This window comes from Phacochoerus africanus, chromosome 10 (genome assembly GCF_016906955.1).
Source record: "Phacochoerus africanus isolate WHEZ1 chromosome 10, ROS_Pafr_v1, whole genome shotgun sequence".
Taxonomy (NCBI): Eukaryota; Metazoa; Chordata; class Mammalia; order Artiodactyla; family Suidae; genus Phacochoerus; species Phacochoerus africanus.
Window position 1 is genome coordinate 30,761,002 of NC_062553.1, and position 19,826 is coordinate 30,780,827.

A 19,826-nucleotide genomic window follows, 5' to 3' on the forward strand; every position below is an offset into this window, starting at 1 on the left:
TCTATAATAAAACTAAACCCCAGTACAAGAGTAATTTAAAACAACAAAATGTTGTTATAGTATGTAAGATAATAATAACACACAGTTGACCCTTGAACAATGAGGGCGTTGGGGATGTCAACCCTTCACACAGGTGAAAATCCACAAGTGATTTATAGTCGGCCCTCTGCATACTGTTCCTCCACATAAGCAGTTCTACATCCTTGGATTCAACCAAAGGCAGATTGTACAGAACTATAGTATTTATCAACTCTTGAAAAAAATCCACATATAATCCTTCAGAGTCAAACCTGTGTTGTTCAAAGGTCAACTGCATTTTATTGTTAATAATGGTCAAATCTCTCCTCTTGTACATAAAAAGTATAAAGTATGACATATAAACAGCCCTGTATTTAAACTTATAGACTCTGAAAGTCTTTAAAAATCTATAATTTCAATCTCATTATACTCAATTAAATAAAACTATCCAAAGTCTTTTGTTCAGAAATTTACCTCTGTCACTAATTCATTTGAATTTGGAAATGATCTATACAGAGATTTTCATCATGCTGTTTGTTGGAGTAGGAAGTGTGACTTCACAGCAGTTTATTAGCTAAACAAGCTCTGTTTAGCCAAAAACTATACTCATTAAAAAGGTCTGGGAGGTCCCCCAGCTCAGCGGTTAACAAACCCGACTAGCATCCATGAAACACAGGTTTGATCCCCAGCCTCGATCAGAGGGTTAAGGATTTGGTGTTGCTGTGAGCTGTGGTGTAAGTCACAAACGTGGCTTGGATCCTGAGCTGCGGTGGCTCTGGTGTAGGCCAGCGGCTATAGTTCCAGTTGGACTCCTAGCCTAGGAACCTCCATATGCTGTGGGTGTGGCCCTAAAAGACAAAAAGACCAAAGAAAAAATCCAAAAAAAACAAAGTCTGTACACAAATGTATGTTACGGACCCATGATGGTGAATTCTGCCAACATAAATCTATCATACATGAAGACAGCAACCTGCTTGTATCTTTAATAAAAGAACTGCGGGTAGGAGTTCCCATTGTGGCACAGTGGAAATGAATCTGATTAGGAACCAAGAGGTGGTGGGTTCGGTCCTTGGCCTCACTCAGTGAGTTAAGGATCCTGCGTTGCTGTGGCCCTGGTGCAGGCTGGAAGCTGCAGCTCCGATTCGACCCCTAGCCTGGGAATTTCCATATGCTGCGAGTGTGGCCCTAAAAAAAAAGAACTGCTGGCAAGCATTTTAGCCATTATGACTTAACCAATGTGGAATTTCAATTATAAATAATTTTTAGTGCCCATCAGATGAACCTCTTCCAATAACCGCCATTCTCCCAAAAACAAGACAGAGTGGGTACAGTTCAGTTCTGAATAGGACTGTTCTGTTCATCTCACCAGATTGATCAGCCTTCTCATCGCATGTTCATGAGAGCAAACACATTCACAGGGATCGAATCCACCTTCTGCCATGATTACCCAGCTTGATTTAACTTGACTGTTTAAATCTAGGAGGAAGGAAAAAATATCGTAAGACTACGATTCAGAGTTACTCTTTCTCTTCAGCTATGAAAAATTCATATATGTATAGATTCATAATAGTTCTCTTAAGCTTAGTTCATATTTATTAATGACATATGTATGAATTTATTACCAATCTTATATGAATTATGAATCTATACAAATGATCTATACAAAAGTAAAACCACTTCTACTATCAGACTGATTTCCCATAAATGCAAATGCCTTCAGATACTCTATACTGGCCCCACTTTTGAAAGTGATGATACTAGAACCCTACCCAACCCTTTAAATCTGTTAAGTCTGATTAATTACCTAATCCTTTAACTCTGTTAGCCTCAGTACTACTACAGAATGAAGTCCTCCCTAAGTGATGGTATTTAGAGGTAGGGTCTTTGGGAGGTAATTAGGTCATGAGAGTGAAGCCCTTATAATTGGGGTGAGTGTCCTTAAAGAAGAAACAATATAGCTCTCTTTAACATGTGAAGACAGAGCAAGAAGGCATCCATCTACAAACCAGAAAGAGGGTCCTCACTGGACACCGAATCTGTCAGCACCTTGATCAGAGGTCTAGCGGAATCCACAACTATGAGAAACAAATGTTTGTTGTATTCTACTGCTATTTGACTATTGCAGCCCAAGCTGACTATCACAACTTTGCAGCTTTTATCCTACCAAGAAAGCCCTCTCAAAGAAAAAATGAGTTATGTAAAATGACACCAATGTGGGATGGGGCAGGATCCTATTAATTAACATGAGTTAACATAACAATAGCCAGGAAACAGCTAGGAAGATCTTGAAAAACAAGAGTAACAAGTAACCAGAGGGAGTACTATTGATATTTTTTTAAGACTGAACAAACAATGGTACTCATAACTTAACTTAAAGGAACTTCATTTGAAAAATATTTAGCACCTCTGCTAGGCATCAGCAATATAAAAGTGAGCAAAAACTTAGTCCTCACCTAACAGGGCTCACTTTCTATTGGTGGAGACAGACAAAAATCTGAATATTTAAGGAGTTCCTGTCCTGGTGCAGCAAAAAACGAATCTGACTAGGTTGCAGGTTTGATCCCTGGCCTCGCTCAGTGGGTTAAGGATCCGGCGTTGCCGTGAGATGTGGTGGGGGTCGCAGACGAGGCTCGGATCTGGCGTTGCTGTGGCCTGGCTCCAATGAGGCCCCTAGCCTGGGAACCTCCATATGAGGCAGGTGAGGCCCTAAAAAGACCCCCCCCAAAAAAAAAAAACCTGAATATTTAAAACTAATAAGTACAAACTTTTGAGTACTATAAAAGATAAATGGACCAGAAGACTGAAAAGGCCAACATACAGAAAATATTTGTAAATCATTTATCTGAAAATGGTTTAAACAGCCCGACTAAACAAGGAATGCCTCTAACTCAATAACAAAACAACTCAATTTAAAAATGGACAAAGGGGAGTTCCTGTCATGGTGCAGCAAAAGATGAATCCAACTAGGAACCATGAGGTTTCGGGCTCAATTCCTGGCCTTGCTCAGTGGGTTAAGGATCCGACGTTGCTGAGAGCTGCAGTGCAGGTCGCAGACGCGGATTGGATCTGGCATGGCTGTGGCTGTGGCATAGGCCAGCAGCTGTAGCTCTGATTAGACCCCCTAGCCTGGGAAGCTCCATATGCTGCAGGCACAGCCCTTTTAAAAAGACAAAAGGCAAAAAAAAATAAAAATGGACAAAGGACTTGAACAGACATTTCTCCAAAGAGAGTCAATAAGGATATGAAAAAATGTTCAATGTCATTAGTTATTAGTGAAATACAAATCAAAACCACAATAAGATACCACTTCATATCTATTAGGGTGACTACAATAAAAAATGGAAATAAATGATGTGGAGAAATTAGAAACCTCCAATATGACTCCTCTGGAAAACAATCTGATGGGTCCTCAAATTAAACATGAGAATTATCAGTGACTCAGCTAATCCACTTCTAGGTGTTTATCTTCAAAGATGTGAAAATAGACTCCAACAGATACTCATACGCTAAATATTTATAAGAGTATAATTCGCAATAGCCAAAAAGTGAAAACAACCCAGGTGTCTATTAACTGATGGATGGTTAAACAAAAGGCGGTATATACATACAATAGAACATCACTTGGTCATAAAAAGTAATGAAGTTCTGACATATAGATGAACCTTGAAAATATTATGCTAAGTGAAATAAGCAGACACAAAAGGACTACTTATATGAAATCTCCAGAACAGGCAAATTCACACAAACGGAAAGTAGAATGGTGGCTGCCAAGACCTGGGGGAGACTGAATGTGAGTTACTGCTTAATGAGTAGAGTATGTTTGCTATGATAAAGTTTTAGAAGTAGATCTGTCTTGGCTTAGTGGTAATGGACCCAACTAGTATCCATGAGATGTGGGTTCAATCCCTGGCCCAGTTCAATGGGTTAAGACTCTGGCGTTGCCAAGAGCTGTGGTGTAGGTCACAGATGCGGCTTGGAATTGGTATTGCTGTGGCTGTGGTGTAGGCCAGTGGCCTCAGCTCCAATTTAACCCTTAGCCTGGGAACCTCCACATGCCGCAGAAGTGGCCCTAAAAAGCAAAGATAGTAGAGATGGTTGCACAACACTGTGAATGTAATGCCAATAGACTGGACACTTTATTAAAAAAATGACTGGAGTTCCCATCGTGGCTCAGTGGAAATGAATCTGACTAGCATCCATGAGAATGCAGGTTCAATCCCTGGCCCTGCTCAGTGGGTTATGGATCCTGTGTTGCTGTGGCTGTGGCGTAGGATTCAACCCCTAGCCTGGGAACCTCCACATGCCGCCGGAACAGCCCTAAAATGACCAAAAAAAAAAAGTTAAAATGGCAAAATTTGTTATGTATATTTCACAATTAAAAAAAAAAATCATTGTGGTTACAAGGGACTGGGAAGCTTGGGGAGAAATGGGGAGTGACTGCTAACTGGTAGAGGCTTTCTCTTCAGGTGAAGAAAATGTTCTTAAGTTGGTTATGGTGATGGTCACATGACTCCATGAATATATGAAAAACCACTGGATTGCACACTTTAAGTGGTGTATTGTGTAGTATGTGAATTATATTTCAATAAAGTTGTTAATTAAAAAAAAAAGATAAATGATGCCTGGAAAGTATACACAGGTTCTAGACTTATCTAGGGAATGAGCTGAGTTGAAAGTGGGAGGACATACGGGACTACGGCAGGGCAAGCGGCGGGGTGGAGGCACAGGGATTGAGAGCTGGAGGCCTTCTAGACACAAAGGAAAGAGCAGTGTGAAGACCCTGCAGTGAGTAAGAGGACGGCCCAATGAAGGGACTGAAGGCTGTGAGGTGCTGGAATCCAGACAGCAAGGATGGTCTGAAATGAGACCGAGAGGTCAAGGCGCCAGGCTCCACAGGGTCTTCTAGGCCATGTGAGATTAAGTCTTCATCCAAAGAGTAATGTGAAGTCCACAAGGGCTGTAAGCCTGAGTGCTTTCAAAAGGTCACCTAGGTCGCACTATGGAAAACTAATAGCAGAGAACCTAGAATCAAAAGAGAGCCTAGTCAAAATGCTCTTTCAATGACACCCATTATAGAAACACATAGGTTGATGGTAGCACATCAAATCACTGGGGGTGACACAGTTATTCTACAAATGGTGTTGGGGATAGCTGACTCCCTATTCTCATTCCTTATTCCAAAACAAATTCAAATGCATGAGTGATTTAACTTTCTAAAATGAGGCCACACACAAGAAATAGTCTACTAGAGCAATGGATCAGAACAGAATGTTGACAAACTGACCCATGATTTTATCAGAATTTAGAATATGATAAAGGTGCCATTTTAAACCATGGACTATTTAGAAATGGTAGGATAACTGCCTTTTTTTTTTTTTAACTGTGACGCATACATGAAGGACTGAACGAAAACACTTCGAAATTAATGAGTGGTTGGCATTGGGGAAGAGAATATAATTTGGGGGACAGACTTTCATTTTGTCAATTTTTAAGCATTTTTTTTTTTTTTGTATTTTCTAGGGCTGCACCCAAGGCATATGGAGGTTCCCAGGCTAGGGGTCCAATCAGAGCTGTAGATGCCGGCCTATGCCACAGCCACAGCAATGCCAGATCCCAGCTGCGTCTGCGACCTACAACACAGCTCACTACAACGCCAGATTGTTAAGCCACTGAGCAAGGCCAGGGATCGAACCCACAACCTCATGGTTCCTAGTCAGATTTGTTAACCACTGAGCACGACGGGAACTCCTTTAAGCATTTCTTATAGTGAATATGTACCTTTATGTATTAAAACTTGTAAAATATAGAAAAAATTTAACCTAAAAAGTCACAAATGTGTAACTACAAGAAGACTACTGGGATATGTGTAGAAGAACAGAAATATAGGAAACTATAAAGGATAAATAATTCTGACAATCAAAAATAATATCAGTTTCTATAAGCCAAAAATATACCATAAAATAAAAACACAAAGAACAACCTTTTAAAAGAACATAACACCTATCAGGGTTAATTTCCTTAATTTACAGATGATTCTGAAAAGTCAATATGAAAATGGCAATCTAACAGAAAAAAGAAGCAAATAGCATGTTCGCAGGAAAACAGAGCCAATAAGCAAACACAAAATGGAAGAAGTACAAATCTAAATATCACTTTAATCAGAAAATTGGAAAATTTATCTAAGTAACTTAGATATCTATATCCAAACAAGCATGCAAATTATTTGTATAAGGATGTTCACTCTAACTCTCTTTTTTTTTTCATGGCTGTCCCTGAGGCATATGGAAATTCCTGGGCCAGAGAATGAATCTGAGCCACAGCTGCAACCTTCCCCACATCTGCAGCAACACCAGATCCTTTAACCCGCTGCATGGGGCCAGGGCTCAAACCCGTGCCTCCCCAGCGACCCAAGCCACTGCAGTTGGATTCTTAACCCGTTGCACCACAGCAAGAACTCCTGCAACACATTCCGTAAGAGCGCAAAAAAAAAAAAAAAGGTAATTCAAAGTGTTTAACTGTGTGGCTCTAATTAAATAAATAATGAGGACATGAAATCCTATACAGCAGTTGAAAAGAGTCAAATTTCCATGTCATAATAATTTCAAATACTAAAATGTACAAAATCTATCCAGTTCTGTAGCCCCTGAACACAGAAATGCTAAGAAAATACTACCAAACTGACTTTTATAAAGAAAGGGAGATTTGGAGTTCCCCTCATGGTGCAGTGGAAACGAATCCAACTAGGAACCATGAGGTTGCAGGTTCCCTCCCTGGCCTCGCTCAGTAGGTTAAGGATCCAGAGTTGCCATGAGCTGTGGTGTAGGTTGCAGCCACAGGTCGGATCTGGTGTGGCTGAGGCTGTGGCATAGGCCGACAGCTACAGCTCCAATTAGACCCTTCCCTGAGAACCTCGATATGCCCCAGGTTTGGCCCTAAAAAGCAAAAAAAAAAAAAAAAAAAAAAAAATAGAAAAAGAAAAGGAAAGAAAGAAAGAGGGAGAGTTGTTTTTAATCATTAATAAAAATTGTTAAGCCACTATTTTTAAGTATCTTTTTAATCCATTTAACTTAAAAACAAGATTCCACCACTACCCCCTCCTTAAAAAACAAAAAAACAAAGCTTGGCAGCAGAAACCTAACTTAGTCATCACTCTATCTCTAAACACTTCTTCACTGCTTAAGCCTTAGCCATGAATAAAGATTTTTGAATTCTGGACGATGTTTATTTTCTCTGTATCTATATATGCCAGAACATGTAAATCAACTACAATTTCTAAGTATCTGTTGGTCTTAATGAGCCTCAGTAAAATGAGAAAATGTATTTATAAATAGGACATTCCTCAAGAGTGCTATGCTTCTGTGTAACTTTCTACATATAAACTTGAGGCGTTATAAGTACTATTCAAATTTCAGTTAATAGTATCCTCTTTAAAATTACTTAGAGAGTTCCCGTCGTGGCTCAGTGATTAACGAACCCGACTAGCATTCATTAGGACACGGGTTCAATCCCTGGCCTCGCTCAGTGGATTAAGGATCTGGCGTTGTCATGAGCTGTGATGTAGGTCGAAGACACGGCTTGGATCCTGCACTGCTATGGCTGTGGTGTAGGCCGGCAGCAACAGCTCTGATTAGACCCCTAGCCTGGGAACCTCCATATGCCGCAGGTGCAACCCTAAAAAAACAGAAAGGACAAAAAAATTAAAAAATAAAAAATAAAATAACTTAAATAGAATGGAACCAGTTCTCTTTTGGCTAGGACTCAGAACGTGTGTCACTGCACACCAGCAGCTAAGCACTGGAGCAAGAAACTTACCCACCACCCCACATTTAAATCCCTTGGTGCCCAAAGACATTAAGAAAGTACTCTAGGAGTTCCCGTTGTGGTTCAGTGGTTAACAAATCCAACTAGGAACCATGAGGTTACGGGTTTGACCCCTGGCCTTGCTCAGTGGGTTAAGGATCCAGTGTTGCCGTGAGCTGTGGTGTAGGTCTCGGACGCAGCTCGGATCCCGAGTTGCTGTGGCGCAGCTCCCATTCGACCCCCAGCTTGGGACCCTCCATATGCCGCAGGAGCGGCCCTAGAAAAGGCAAAAAGACCAAAAAAAAAAAAAAAAGAAAGTGCTCTATTCTGGACAAGACAAAACTGGGTTACTAACTCACAATTCTGGTAAATCAGCATAGAAGACAACTTTGATAGAAAGCAATTTATTTTATTTATTTTTGCTATTTCTTGGGCCGCTCCTGTGGTATGTGGAGGTTCCCAGGTTAGGGGTCGAATCGGAGCTGTAGCCACCGGCCTACGCCAGAGCCACAGCAACGCGGGATCCGAGCCGCGTCTGCAACCTACACCACAGCTCACGGCAACGCCGGATCGTTAACCCACTGAGCAAGGGCAGGGACCGAACCTGCAACCTCATGGTTCCTAGTCGGATTCGTTAACCATTGCGCCACGACGGGAACTCTAGAAAGCAATTTAAAACCGTGCTTTTGCCTTTCGTGTTTCAGAGGAGCTGCACACTTCCTCAATATATATCCCTAATATGAGAATAATGCTAAATGAGATCAAAATAATGTGCTTGAACCTTAAAGACAGCCAGCTTTACTCCAACTGGTCACAAAAGGCCTAAGTCATAAAAATAACAGTGCACTGAAGAAGTTCTAAATAATTCAGAAGAGAGAGGGAAGTAAATACGGACACAGAAGAAATAAAACTGGCCATGAGCTGGTAATTAGTGAAACTGGTACTGGAGAGTTTTTTACACATTTTTACTTTTCTCTATTTTAAGGTTTTTTAATAATAAGTTTACTTTATATATCAGTATTTTTCCGACTATAATTAATATTTGTGAGAGCAATCTGACTTTGGGCATAAAGTAAGCAACAGTTTACAGATGACTTTTCATGCAGCACAAAGGGCAAAACATATCTAAAGTTCTCATACTATCCACTCCTAAGCAGCTCTTAGGACGAAAAAGCAACAAAAGAACCCACTCTGTATGTTAGGAGGGCAAACGCAATTCCCCTCAGATCCGGATCATTTCCTCCTTCAGCAACAACCAACAAAACTTTCCAAGTAGAATTCAGCTATAATAAATCAGTTGAGTCATTCCGTTTCTATGTGTGCTGAGGGAGTTTTCCAGTGCTGTTAACCAATTTATTATCTGCTGTTAGAACCTTAAACACGCCAGCTCATGCTGGGTGGGTTTAATTTACCTTATTTCACCTCTGGGGAGTCAAACTGAACTGTTTATAACTTTGGAAAAGGTAGAAAAGTAGATACTGTTGTTCTACTACTGTGTTTTCTAGAATCGTGCCACGGAGTTACATGCTTATATACAGGATTGATTCCTTAAGAAATAAACTTCTTACAAGTGGTTCGTGGAGTTCCTATCGTGGCACAGCGGAAACAAATCTAACTAGGAACCATGAGGTTGTGGATTTGGTCCCTGGCCTCACTCAGCGGGTTAAGGATCTGGCATTGCCATGAGCTGTGGTGTAGGTGGCAGATGTGGCTTGGATCCTGTGTTGCTGAGGCTGTGGTGTAGGCCGGCAGTTGTAGCTCCAATTTGAGCCCTAGCCTGGGAACCTCCATGTGCTGTGGGTGCAGCCCTAAAAGGCAAATAAATAATTTTTTTTTTTTTTTTTTTTTTAAGGGCTGCACCCAAGGCACATGGAGGTTCTCAGGCTAGGAGCCTAATCAGAGCTATTAACCACTGGCCTACGCCACAGCCACAGCAACGCTGGATTCGAGCCGAGAATTCAATCTACACCATAGCTCACGGCAACTCCAGATCCTTAACCCAATGAGCAAGGCGAGGGATCGAACCGAAACCTCATGGTTCATAGATTTGTTTCCATTGCGCCACGACGGAACTCCAAAATTAATTAATTAAAAGTGGTTATTGGAGTTCCCATTGTGGCGCAGATGTAATGAACCCAACCAGTATCCATGAGGACAAGGGTTTGATCCCTGGCCCTGCTCAGTGGGTTAAGGATCTGGAGTTGCCATAAGCTGTGGTATAGGCCACAGATGCAGCTCAGATCTGGCATTGCTGTGGCTGTGGTGTAGGCCAGCAGATGCAGCTCCGACTTTACTCCTAGCCTGGGAACCTCCATATGCTGCAGGTACTGCTCTAAAAAGACCAAACCTCCACCCCCCAAAAAAACCAAAGTGTTTCTTGATTAAGCCAAGCACTGTTAGTAGCAAATATTTGTTAAACAGCACGATTATGTATTATGTATTTGGCATCAGTGGCAGTACCCCCTGGAAGCATATAAAGTGGCAAATGTCAACCTTCCCATTCTTCTCTGCCCAATGCTCCTCCCTTCTCCCAGAGGTAACACAGTTAATAGTCAGGTGTAAATACTTCCAAGCCTTTTATAGGTACTTATACCCTTATAAATATATATACACACATATCACTTTGGTGGGCTGTATGAGATCATACTACACATGTTCTGCAACTTGCTTTTTTGTAACATAAAAAGCCCTGGAGACCTTTCAATATATAAAGCTCTATTTCATTATCATTTTGGCAGCACCCATGGCATGTAGAAGTTCCCAGGCCTGGAACTGAACCTGCACCAGAGCAGCGACCCAAGCTGCTGCAGTGACAATGGCACATCCTTAACCCGCTGCATCACAAGCAAATTCCCTCTATTTCATTCTTTCTTAATGGCGACATAATATTCCAAAATATTAACAATTTTAGAATTTCTTTAGCGAAGATAACTTAGGGCCCTCCCAATTTTTTTTGTTAATATAATGTTGCAACATATATTTTTGTGCCTGTACTTTTTGTAGGACTAAGTACAAAATCTTAGGTCTAAGGGCAGTCACAAAAAAACTTAACCAATTTTAATTTTATCAATAGCACATAGTACTTATTACTAATTGCACAGCATAGTAATTACATACAATATTATTACTATCATTAATACTACATAATATATGATATACTCAATTTAAAATTTTTTTGCCAGAATGTAGGCCCCCAAAATATGTCTCATTGCTTTCCTAATTCTAATGAGACTGCACATCTTTTCCAATTTATTAGCACTTACATTTCTTTTTTTTTTTTTTCAAACTCTTTTCAAACTCTTTTTTCAAACTCTTTGAGGAACTAATGTGAGGAGTTATGACTTTTTTCTTTTTGTTTATTTATTCTTTTTTAAATGGCCACACTTGCAGCACATGGCAGTTCTCAGGCCAGGGGTCCAATCGGAGCTGCAGCTGCTCCAACACCACAGCCACAGCCAGACCAGATCCCAGCTGCGTCTGCAACCTACACTACAGCTCATGGCAATGCTGGATCCTTAACCCACTGAGCAAGGCCAGGGATCAGACCCCCATCCTCATGGATACTAGTTGGGTTCATTACCACTGAGCCAAGACAGGAATCTCAAAACTATTCTTTTTTTAAAAAGGTATACACAAATACATATGAGTAACAAAAATATCCAAAATACAAAATTTCAACATAGGTTTCAAGACTATAAAAGTAATTTTCAAATGGGTTAATTATTTTTGTAACACATTGCAAAATAGTAAACATTTTAAAAGTATTTTTAACATAAAAGGTTTGGGATAATCAGTTATGAATTCTTAAAGCAAATAATCCAGTCATATGCTAAATTAACACACAAGAATTCTCACATTCATTTTGAATGAAACTCCCATTAAATGACTCTAACCTAAAATGGCCTTACTTGTTAACTTCTTGCTTTACCAATGGCTAGCAAATTTCATTATCAGTGGTAAATGTTAACAGAAGCAGGAAACAAATTTAAAAGAATACAAGAAAGAGTTCCTGTTGTGGCTCAGAGGTAACGAACCTGACTAGTATCCATAAGGACGCCGGTTCAATCCCTGGCCTTGCTCAGTGGGTAGGCCTGGGATCTGGCATTGCTGTGAGCTGTGGTGTAGGTCACAGTTGCAGCTCCAATCCCAAGTTGCTATGGCTGTGGTGTAGGAGGCAGCTGCAGTTCCAATTCCACCCCTAGCCTGGGAACTTTCATATGCTAAAAAATAAAAGAATACAAGACGACTAAGAATGATGTGGTCATGAGATCTGAATAAAAGACAAAACTCTGAAGATAAGTAAAAATTAAGAGTCAATAAGCAAAAGAGAAAATAAATCTCTTAAGTCCCTAAGAGATCAAAGAGTTAAAATAGCAAGTCTCTAAAATATATCTGAAACAGATAAAGCCCAAAGGAAAAGATAATTACCAAAAGGTGCTACAGCTAATTATTAAACCTTTTTAAAAGGTCATCTTAACTAAGTAATCAAATAAATACAAATTAATATAAGAATGTTTGGAGTTGCTGCTGTGGCACAATAGGATTGGCAGCGTCTCTGCTGTGCTGGGATCCAAGTTCAATCCCTGGCTCACCGGCTCGGCACTGTGGGTTAAGGATCCAGTGTCACTGCAGCTGCAGTGTAGATCACAACTGTGATTCAGATCTGATTCCTGGTCTGGGAACTCCACATGCCATAGGGAGGCCAAAAAAGAAAAAAAAAAAGGGGGGGGGGAGGCAAACTTATACCAAAAAAGTACCATGAAAATTGAGTCATAACTGCTAGTATTTTTTTTTTTTTTGGTCATTTTTGCCTTTTCCAGGGCCGCTCTCACTGCATATGGAGATTCCCAGGCTAGGGGTCCAATCGGAGCTGTAGCCATCGGCCTACGCCAGAGCCACAGTAATGAGGGATTTGAGCCGCATCTGCAACCTACACCACAGCTCACGGCAACGCCAGATCCTTAACCCACTGAGCAAGGCCAGGGATCGAACCCACAACCTCATGGTTCCTAGTAGGATTCGTTAACCACTGCACCACGACGGGAACTCCATAACTGCTAGTCTTAGCCCTTAACAGCTACCATCCTTTTGGAATGTAATTTGGCACTATGTATTAAGAACGATACAAATGTTATCAATGATGTACATCATCTGCGCTTTGCTTTCCAATACTCCAGCAGAGGGAGGGAAAGGTAGAAGGAGGGAAAAGGACAAATCTCCCTTACAGAATCCTAAGTAACAGGAATAGATGGATCCTTCTTGGAAGGTGAAGTTAACCCTCCCCTGGCCTTGAATGTGGACTAGACTTAGTGACTCACTTCTAAAGGACAGCATTGAGAAAGAGAAGGTAACTTTATAATAGAGAAACCTAGCAAACACTCCCTTAACCAAAAGGTCCAGGTAAACACCATCACTGGTAAGTCGTGTTACTCTCATGTACACTTTGATATGATGTGACGAGAAGGGCACTTCACCTCTGTGGTCTTCTTTCCCAAAACCTTGACACCAAGTCTAATCCTGAGAAAAATCGTCTAACCCAAATGGAGGGGTTACAAAATATCTAATCAATACTCCTCAAAACTGTCAAAAGCATTAAAAAATTAAATGAAGAAAAGAGTTCCAGTTGTGGCTCATTGGTTAATGAACCCAAATGGCATCCATGAGGACGTGGGTTTGATCCCTGGCCTTGTTTAGTGGGTTAAGGATCCGGCGTTGCAGTGAGCTGTGGTGTAGGTCACAGACACGGCTTGGATCCTGCGTTGCTGTGGCTCTGGTGTAAGCCGGCGGCTACAGCTCCGATTCGACCCCTAGCCTGGGAACCTCCATATGTCACAGGTGTGGTCCTAAAAAAAGAAAAAAAAAAGACAAAGATGACGCAGACAAAGAAGAAGGAAAGCCGACAAAACTGTCACAGGCCAGAGGAGACAAAGCAGGCTAACACTACTTCCACTGTTCGTATGTCATATGTCATTCATTGTTCTCCAGAAATTTTTGGGATTGCCCTCCCTGTAATTTCACCAAGTTTATAAATTAATTATGATTTGAAGCAGAGTACTGTGTATTAAACATTTCTGTCCTTTCACGTAAGCATTCAAAACATAACAAAATGTAAACTTATCTTCTATACATCTCAAATCCACACCTCCATTTAAAAAAGAAAACAGAGGAGTTCCTGTCGTGGCTCAGTGGTTAACGAATCCAACTAGGAACCATGAGGTTGTGGGTTCGATCCCTGGCCTTGCTCAGTGGGTTAAGGATCTGGCGTTGCCGTGAGCTGTGGTGTAGATTGCAGACACGGCTTGGATCCCGCGTTGCTGTTCCTCTGGCGTAGGCCGGCAGCTACAGTGGCTACAGCTCCGATTCGACCCCTAGCCTGGGAACCTCCACATGCCATGGGAGCGGCCCAAGAAATGGCAGAAAGAAAAGAAAAGAAAAGAAAAGAGAAAAGAAAACAGAAGAAAAAAGAAGAGCAATCAGTTCTAAGCACCCAGAATTACCTCAACTTAATTTTTCTTTTATTTTTCTCAAGGCTGAATTATAAAAACACTCTTATTTAACTTTCTGACTCTTGCCAATCTCTACTTTCTCCTCTTCTTCAATAAAGGTTAGTTCCCTACTTCTGCTTCCAAGAGCAATATTATCAAGAAATTAATTTCCTTCATAAGAAATCAATCAGAAATCCAGTATGCGCAACATGAAATTCTTGTGGTTAAAGAAAAAAGTATGTAGAATTACTATCTGCCCAGAATCTTAACCTACGGATACTGGTTCTGTTGAGGTGATCAGATGCTTTTTTCTTGCTCTCCTAATTTTCTATGTTACATTTTAGTTTTTAAATCAAATTACATATATACATATGTAAATAAATGATTCTATCCAAAATAAATACTAAAGGAGTTTCCTGGTGGCCTAGTGTGAAGGATTTGGCATTGTCACTGCTATAGCACAGGTTCAACCCCTGGCCCAGGAACTTCTGGTATGCCATGCGTATGGAGGAAAAAAAAATATTAAAGGTTGATGCTTAACTTCCTTGCATTAATAAATATAAATTCTCATCTATGGGGAGATGTTTGCAAATGATTCAAAACCTTAAGAATTTAGAATTTAAAAATAATTACGGGCCTCCTCCTCCTCTCTGGGCTCAGACAAATTTGTGGTGACATGGATAAACGCAACAAGAACGTCAGAATCTCAGGCAAATAGGGAATCCTTCATGCTGCCTCCCACAGGGAAATGGTGAGGGAAGCTGAAATCAGTCAGCATACTAAGCACATGTGCTCCTTCCACAGCAAAACAAGGTGAAGAAACGAGCTGTGGGCATCTGGCACTGTGGTTCCTACAAGAAAACAGTAGCTGGTGGTGCCTGGACCTACAACACCACTTCTGCCATCACAGTAAAGCCTGCCATTAGACTGAGGGAACTGAAGGAAGGGCCATTTAAAGTGCTGCTAGCCTATAACAGATGGGTTAATTTATGTAATAAAAAATAACAACAAAAATTAAAAATAATTATATAACAGATTGCTTCTGGAAAGTGAGCCTAAGAGGCTAAGAGACAAGTAGTAAGGTATCTTTTCATTGTATACCGTTTTGTGTCTTCTCAACTATTCAAAATATATGAACTTTCAAAAAGAATAACCTTACAATAGCTTTTTTATTCTTCTCTTACCTGAACCATTAGCTCTAAGGACAAATAATTACATCTCAATTTTTCTTTTGAACTGAACATGCTAAATTACCTTAACCCTCGATGTGACCTTCCATCAACACTGAATTTGTTGGCTAGAGTTAATACATTAAAAAAGGGATTCGAAACTCTGCAACTGTGCTATAAAATAAACCAAGTTCAACTAACAATGAGAAATGACCAAATATATAAACAGACTATACAATGGATACATCTAAAGTCAGCCTTTGCCCTAAATCTGAGGTAATCATTCTTTATAAAATGAGTTTTCAATGTCTATCCTTCCTTACTCCATTTCTCTGGTGGAAGCTATACAATTAACAGAACTGGAGTTCCCGTTTTGGCTCAGTGGTTAACGAATCTGACTAGGAACCATGAGGTTGCAGGTTCAATCCCTGGCCTTGCTCAGTGGGTTAAGGATCCGGCGTTGCCATGAGCTGTGGTGTAGGTTGCAGACACAGCTCGGATCCCACGTTGCTGTGGCTCTGGTGTAGGCCGGTGGCTACAGCTCCAATTTGACCCCTAGCCTGGGAACCTCCATATGCTGTGGGAGCGGCCCAAGAAATGGTAAAAAGACAAAAAAAAAAAAAACTAAGAGAATCAAAATACTCAAACAACAAAGTATATAGCACAAATTACTAATGTTGGTATAATATTATGGTAATGTTTGGTAAATTTAAAATAAAGACAAATGGGAATTCATTTTAAAATTCATTTTTAAAAACACACATAAAATGGAGTTCCTGTCATGGTGCAGTGGAAATGAATCCAACTAGGAACCATGAGGTTGTGGGTTTGATCCCTGGCCTCGCCCAGTGGTTCAAGGATCTAGTATTCTCATGAGCTATGGTGTAGGTCGCAGACACGGCTTGGATCCCACATTGCTCTGGCTGTGGTGTAGGCCGGCAGCTATAGCTCCAATTTGAGCCCTAGCCTGGGAACCTCCATATGCTGCGAGTGCGGACCTAAAAAGCAAAACAAACAAACAAAAACAAAAACAAAACACATAAAACAAGAAAAATACAGGAAAAAAGACAAAGACTAGACTAGCTTTGTTTCAGGTGTTTTCTCAAGGCATGTTAAAAATCAAAGCCATCTGGAGTCCCCATTGTGGCTCAGTGGTTAACGAATCTGACTAGGAACCATGAGGTTGTGGGTTCGATCCCTGGCCTTGTTCAGTGGGTTAAGGATTAGCCACTGCCGTGAACTATGGTGTAGGTTGCAGACGCAGCTCAGATCCCATGTTGCTGTGGCTCTGGCATAGGGCAGCTGCAACAGCACCAATTAGACTCCTAGCCTGGGAACCTCCATATGCCGCAGGAGCAGCCCTAGAAAAGACAAAATAAATAAATAAATAAGTTGACAGAAAACACACGAAAACTAACATCGGCAATCTCTGGGTATCAGCATTTTATATATTTTATCTTTCAGTATCATATATTAACGCATAAATCAGGAAAAAATGTTGGGTGCAACAAAAATAAGGAAAATTACCTCAGATTTATCAATAAATAAATGGTAAAAAGTTAATAAATAAAACTTTAAGAAATGGCAGAGATATGGTTACAGTTTAAGAAATTTAATTTAAGGAGTTCCCATTGTGACTCAGCTGTAATGAACCCAACTATTACCCATGAGGATATGGGTTCGATACCTGGCCCTGCTCAGTGGATTAAGGATCCAGAGTTGCTGTGGGCCATGATGCAGATCACAGATGCAGCTCAGATCTGGGATCTGGAGTTGCTGTGGTTGTGGTGTAGGCCAGCAGCTGTAGCTCCAATTCGACCCCTAGCCATATGCCGTGGGTGAGGCCCTAAAACAAAAAGACATATATATATTTGTAGAAAAACAAAAAACTACTCTACCTCCTCCCCATGCAAATAGAGGGCTCTTCTTGAGAAAGGAAGGATAACCAAGCCTAATTCAAGGTCAGAGGATGAAAACTCTTTTTTTTTTTTTGTCTTTTTATGGCTGCTCCTGCGGCACATGGAGTTTCGAAGGCTAGGGGTCAAATCAGAGCTATAGCCACAGGCCTACTCCATAGCCACAGCAACAAAGGATCCAAGCTGCGTCTGTGATCTACTCCACAGCTCACAGCAATGCCGGATCCTTAACCCACTGAGCAAGGTCAGAGATTGAACATGTGTCCTCATGGATGCCAGTCAGATTCATTTCCACTGAGCCACAACAGGAACTCCTAAAATCACCTTTTCAAGTAGCCAAATAGTTATATTGATCAAGAATGATACCAAAATTCTTTCCATTTAAAAATTAAAAATAAAACACACAGCAAGAGTAAAATACAAAATGACAATTTAGAATGCACGCAATCTGTTTTCACAAGACAGAAGATAGGGATGCTGGTCAATGAAATGGGAACCTCAGAAGAAGCATTTTATGCATCTTTATCTTAAAAGCATCTATGCTATTGATTAAAGCTCCAAAGTTATAAAATCAAGAAAGTGAAACACATGCCAGAAGCTGCTAGAACTGCCCTCAAGGCATTCAGGGAGACCACATTTGAATTTGCTCTCTCTACTTTTAACTATTCCCTTTATAAAGGTAATCACTCACCTCTATAAATGTTCTTTTCCCCTAGAAAGAGCTTTCTGATCCCAAGTTTTTACCCAGTAGCCAATCAGAAAACCAGTCAACTAAATAAGCAGAGCTATCCCAAAACTTTGGCTACCTTTCATATTAAACAAATATTTGTCTATCAATTTTAGTAATATTATCATTTACTATACTATATACTAACATGCTACAATTAGTAGTTGGGATTACTTTTTAGATGACCCAATATCTTAATGTAATAAGGTGTTCAAATTTACACACACACTTTTTCTAACATATTCATTTGCTTTATTCTTTTATCAGAAATGGATCTCAGGATATTCCCTTGTGGCCAGCAGGGATCTGGCGTTGCCGCAGCTGTGGCACAGGTTGCAGCTGGCACGCAGTTTCCATCCCTGGCCCTGGAACTTTCACATGCCATGGGTGCAGCCAAAAAAAAAAGAAAGAAAAAAAAAAAGGATTTCAATCAAACAGAGCCGTATCTAATAAACTTTACCTTTGCCTGTAGCTTTCTAACTACTTTCATATTTTAACAGCAGCCCTTCTCACAAAGTCAAAGCAGGAAAATTACCCCTGTTGTTTTTTTGGGGGGATTGTGTGTTTGTTTGTTTTGGGGTTTTTTGTTTTGTTTTGTTTCTTTGGCTGTGCCTGTAGCTTGTGGAAGTTCCTGGGCCAGGGATGGAATCTGAGCTGCAGCTGCAACCCAAGTCGCTGCAGTGACAATGCCAGATTCTTAACCTGCTGCACCACAGGGAATTCCCTATCCCTGTTGAAATGAGGAAAACAGGTTCAGATAAGCTAACGATTTGACCATGATCACATATCCACCCACTATGAGACAGACCTTAGACAGGAAGTCACAAGGTCTTGGTAAATCTCTGACCAAGACTCCTTCCACATCTGTCAGATATGACCAATCATACTAGGTATACTTGTTTCACTATTTCATTCTTACCAAGACAACTTTCGAGTAGTACAGAAATTAGACAACCATCAACTGACTTCCTAATACTTCTAATGACATATTTTTCCCTTAACTACATTTGCATCTCTGATTCTATAATGGGAAGTGGGCAAGGAAAGGATACAGGCTCAAGTTCAAATCAATCATCATTTGTCAAAAACCATGCTAAAGCTATGCCTGGGAGAAGAAGTCATTTTATTTATTTTATTTTTATTATTAAAGGATACCTTATTTACAATGTTTCATCAAGTTCTGTTGTATAACGAAGTGACCCAATCACACACATTTCCCTGTGCTGTACAATAAGATCCCACTGCTCTTCCATTTCAAATATAACAGTTTGCATCCCTAAGACCCCCAAAATGCCCACCCATCCCATAAAGTCATTTTAAATGTTGGAGTTCCCCTTGTGGCACAGCAAGAACAAATCCGACTAGTATCCATGAGGATGCAGGTTCAATCCCTGGCCTCACTCAGTGGACTGAGGATCCAGCATTGCTGCGAGCTATAGTGTAGATCTCAGATGCAGCTCAGATCCCTCCTGGCACTGGCTGGCAGCTGCAGCTCCGATTCGACACCTAGCCTGGAAACTTCCATATGCCGCAGGGGCAGCCCTAAAAGGCAAAAAATAAATAAATAAAAATTTAAATGTTGAAACAAACTCCATTATATACTCTAAATACCATAATTCTCTGTGCTCAGGAGGTAATAATTCCTGAATTCTATGACAAATTTTAAAAATTCACACTAACAGCCAAGCAATTATAGTTACAAATTCCTTCT

At 40.5% G+C, this 19,826-nt stretch overlaps 1 protein-coding gene and 1 pseudogene across 2 annotated transcripts in view; one reads left to right on the forward strand and one right to left on the reverse strand.

Annotated features, from left to right (window-relative positions):
- Positions 1 to 19,826, reverse strand: part of SMIM14 (small integral membrane protein 14) — a 74,977-nt gene that overhangs the window by 43,230 nt on the left and 11,921 nt on the right. For both annotated transcript variants that reach the window (XM_047798481.1, XM_047798480.1), the window contains exon 2: positions 1,385 to 1,494. In XM_047798481.1, coding sequence (XP_047654437.1) covers positions 1,385 to 1,459 — 75 coding nt within the window. In that variant the 5' untranslated portion in view covers positions 1,460 to 1,494. The remainder of the gene's footprint in view (positions 1 to 1,384; positions 1,495 to 19,826) is intronic.
- LOC125138099 (60S ribosomal protein L37a-like) lies at positions 14,980 to 18,167 on the forward strand (annotated as a pseudogene).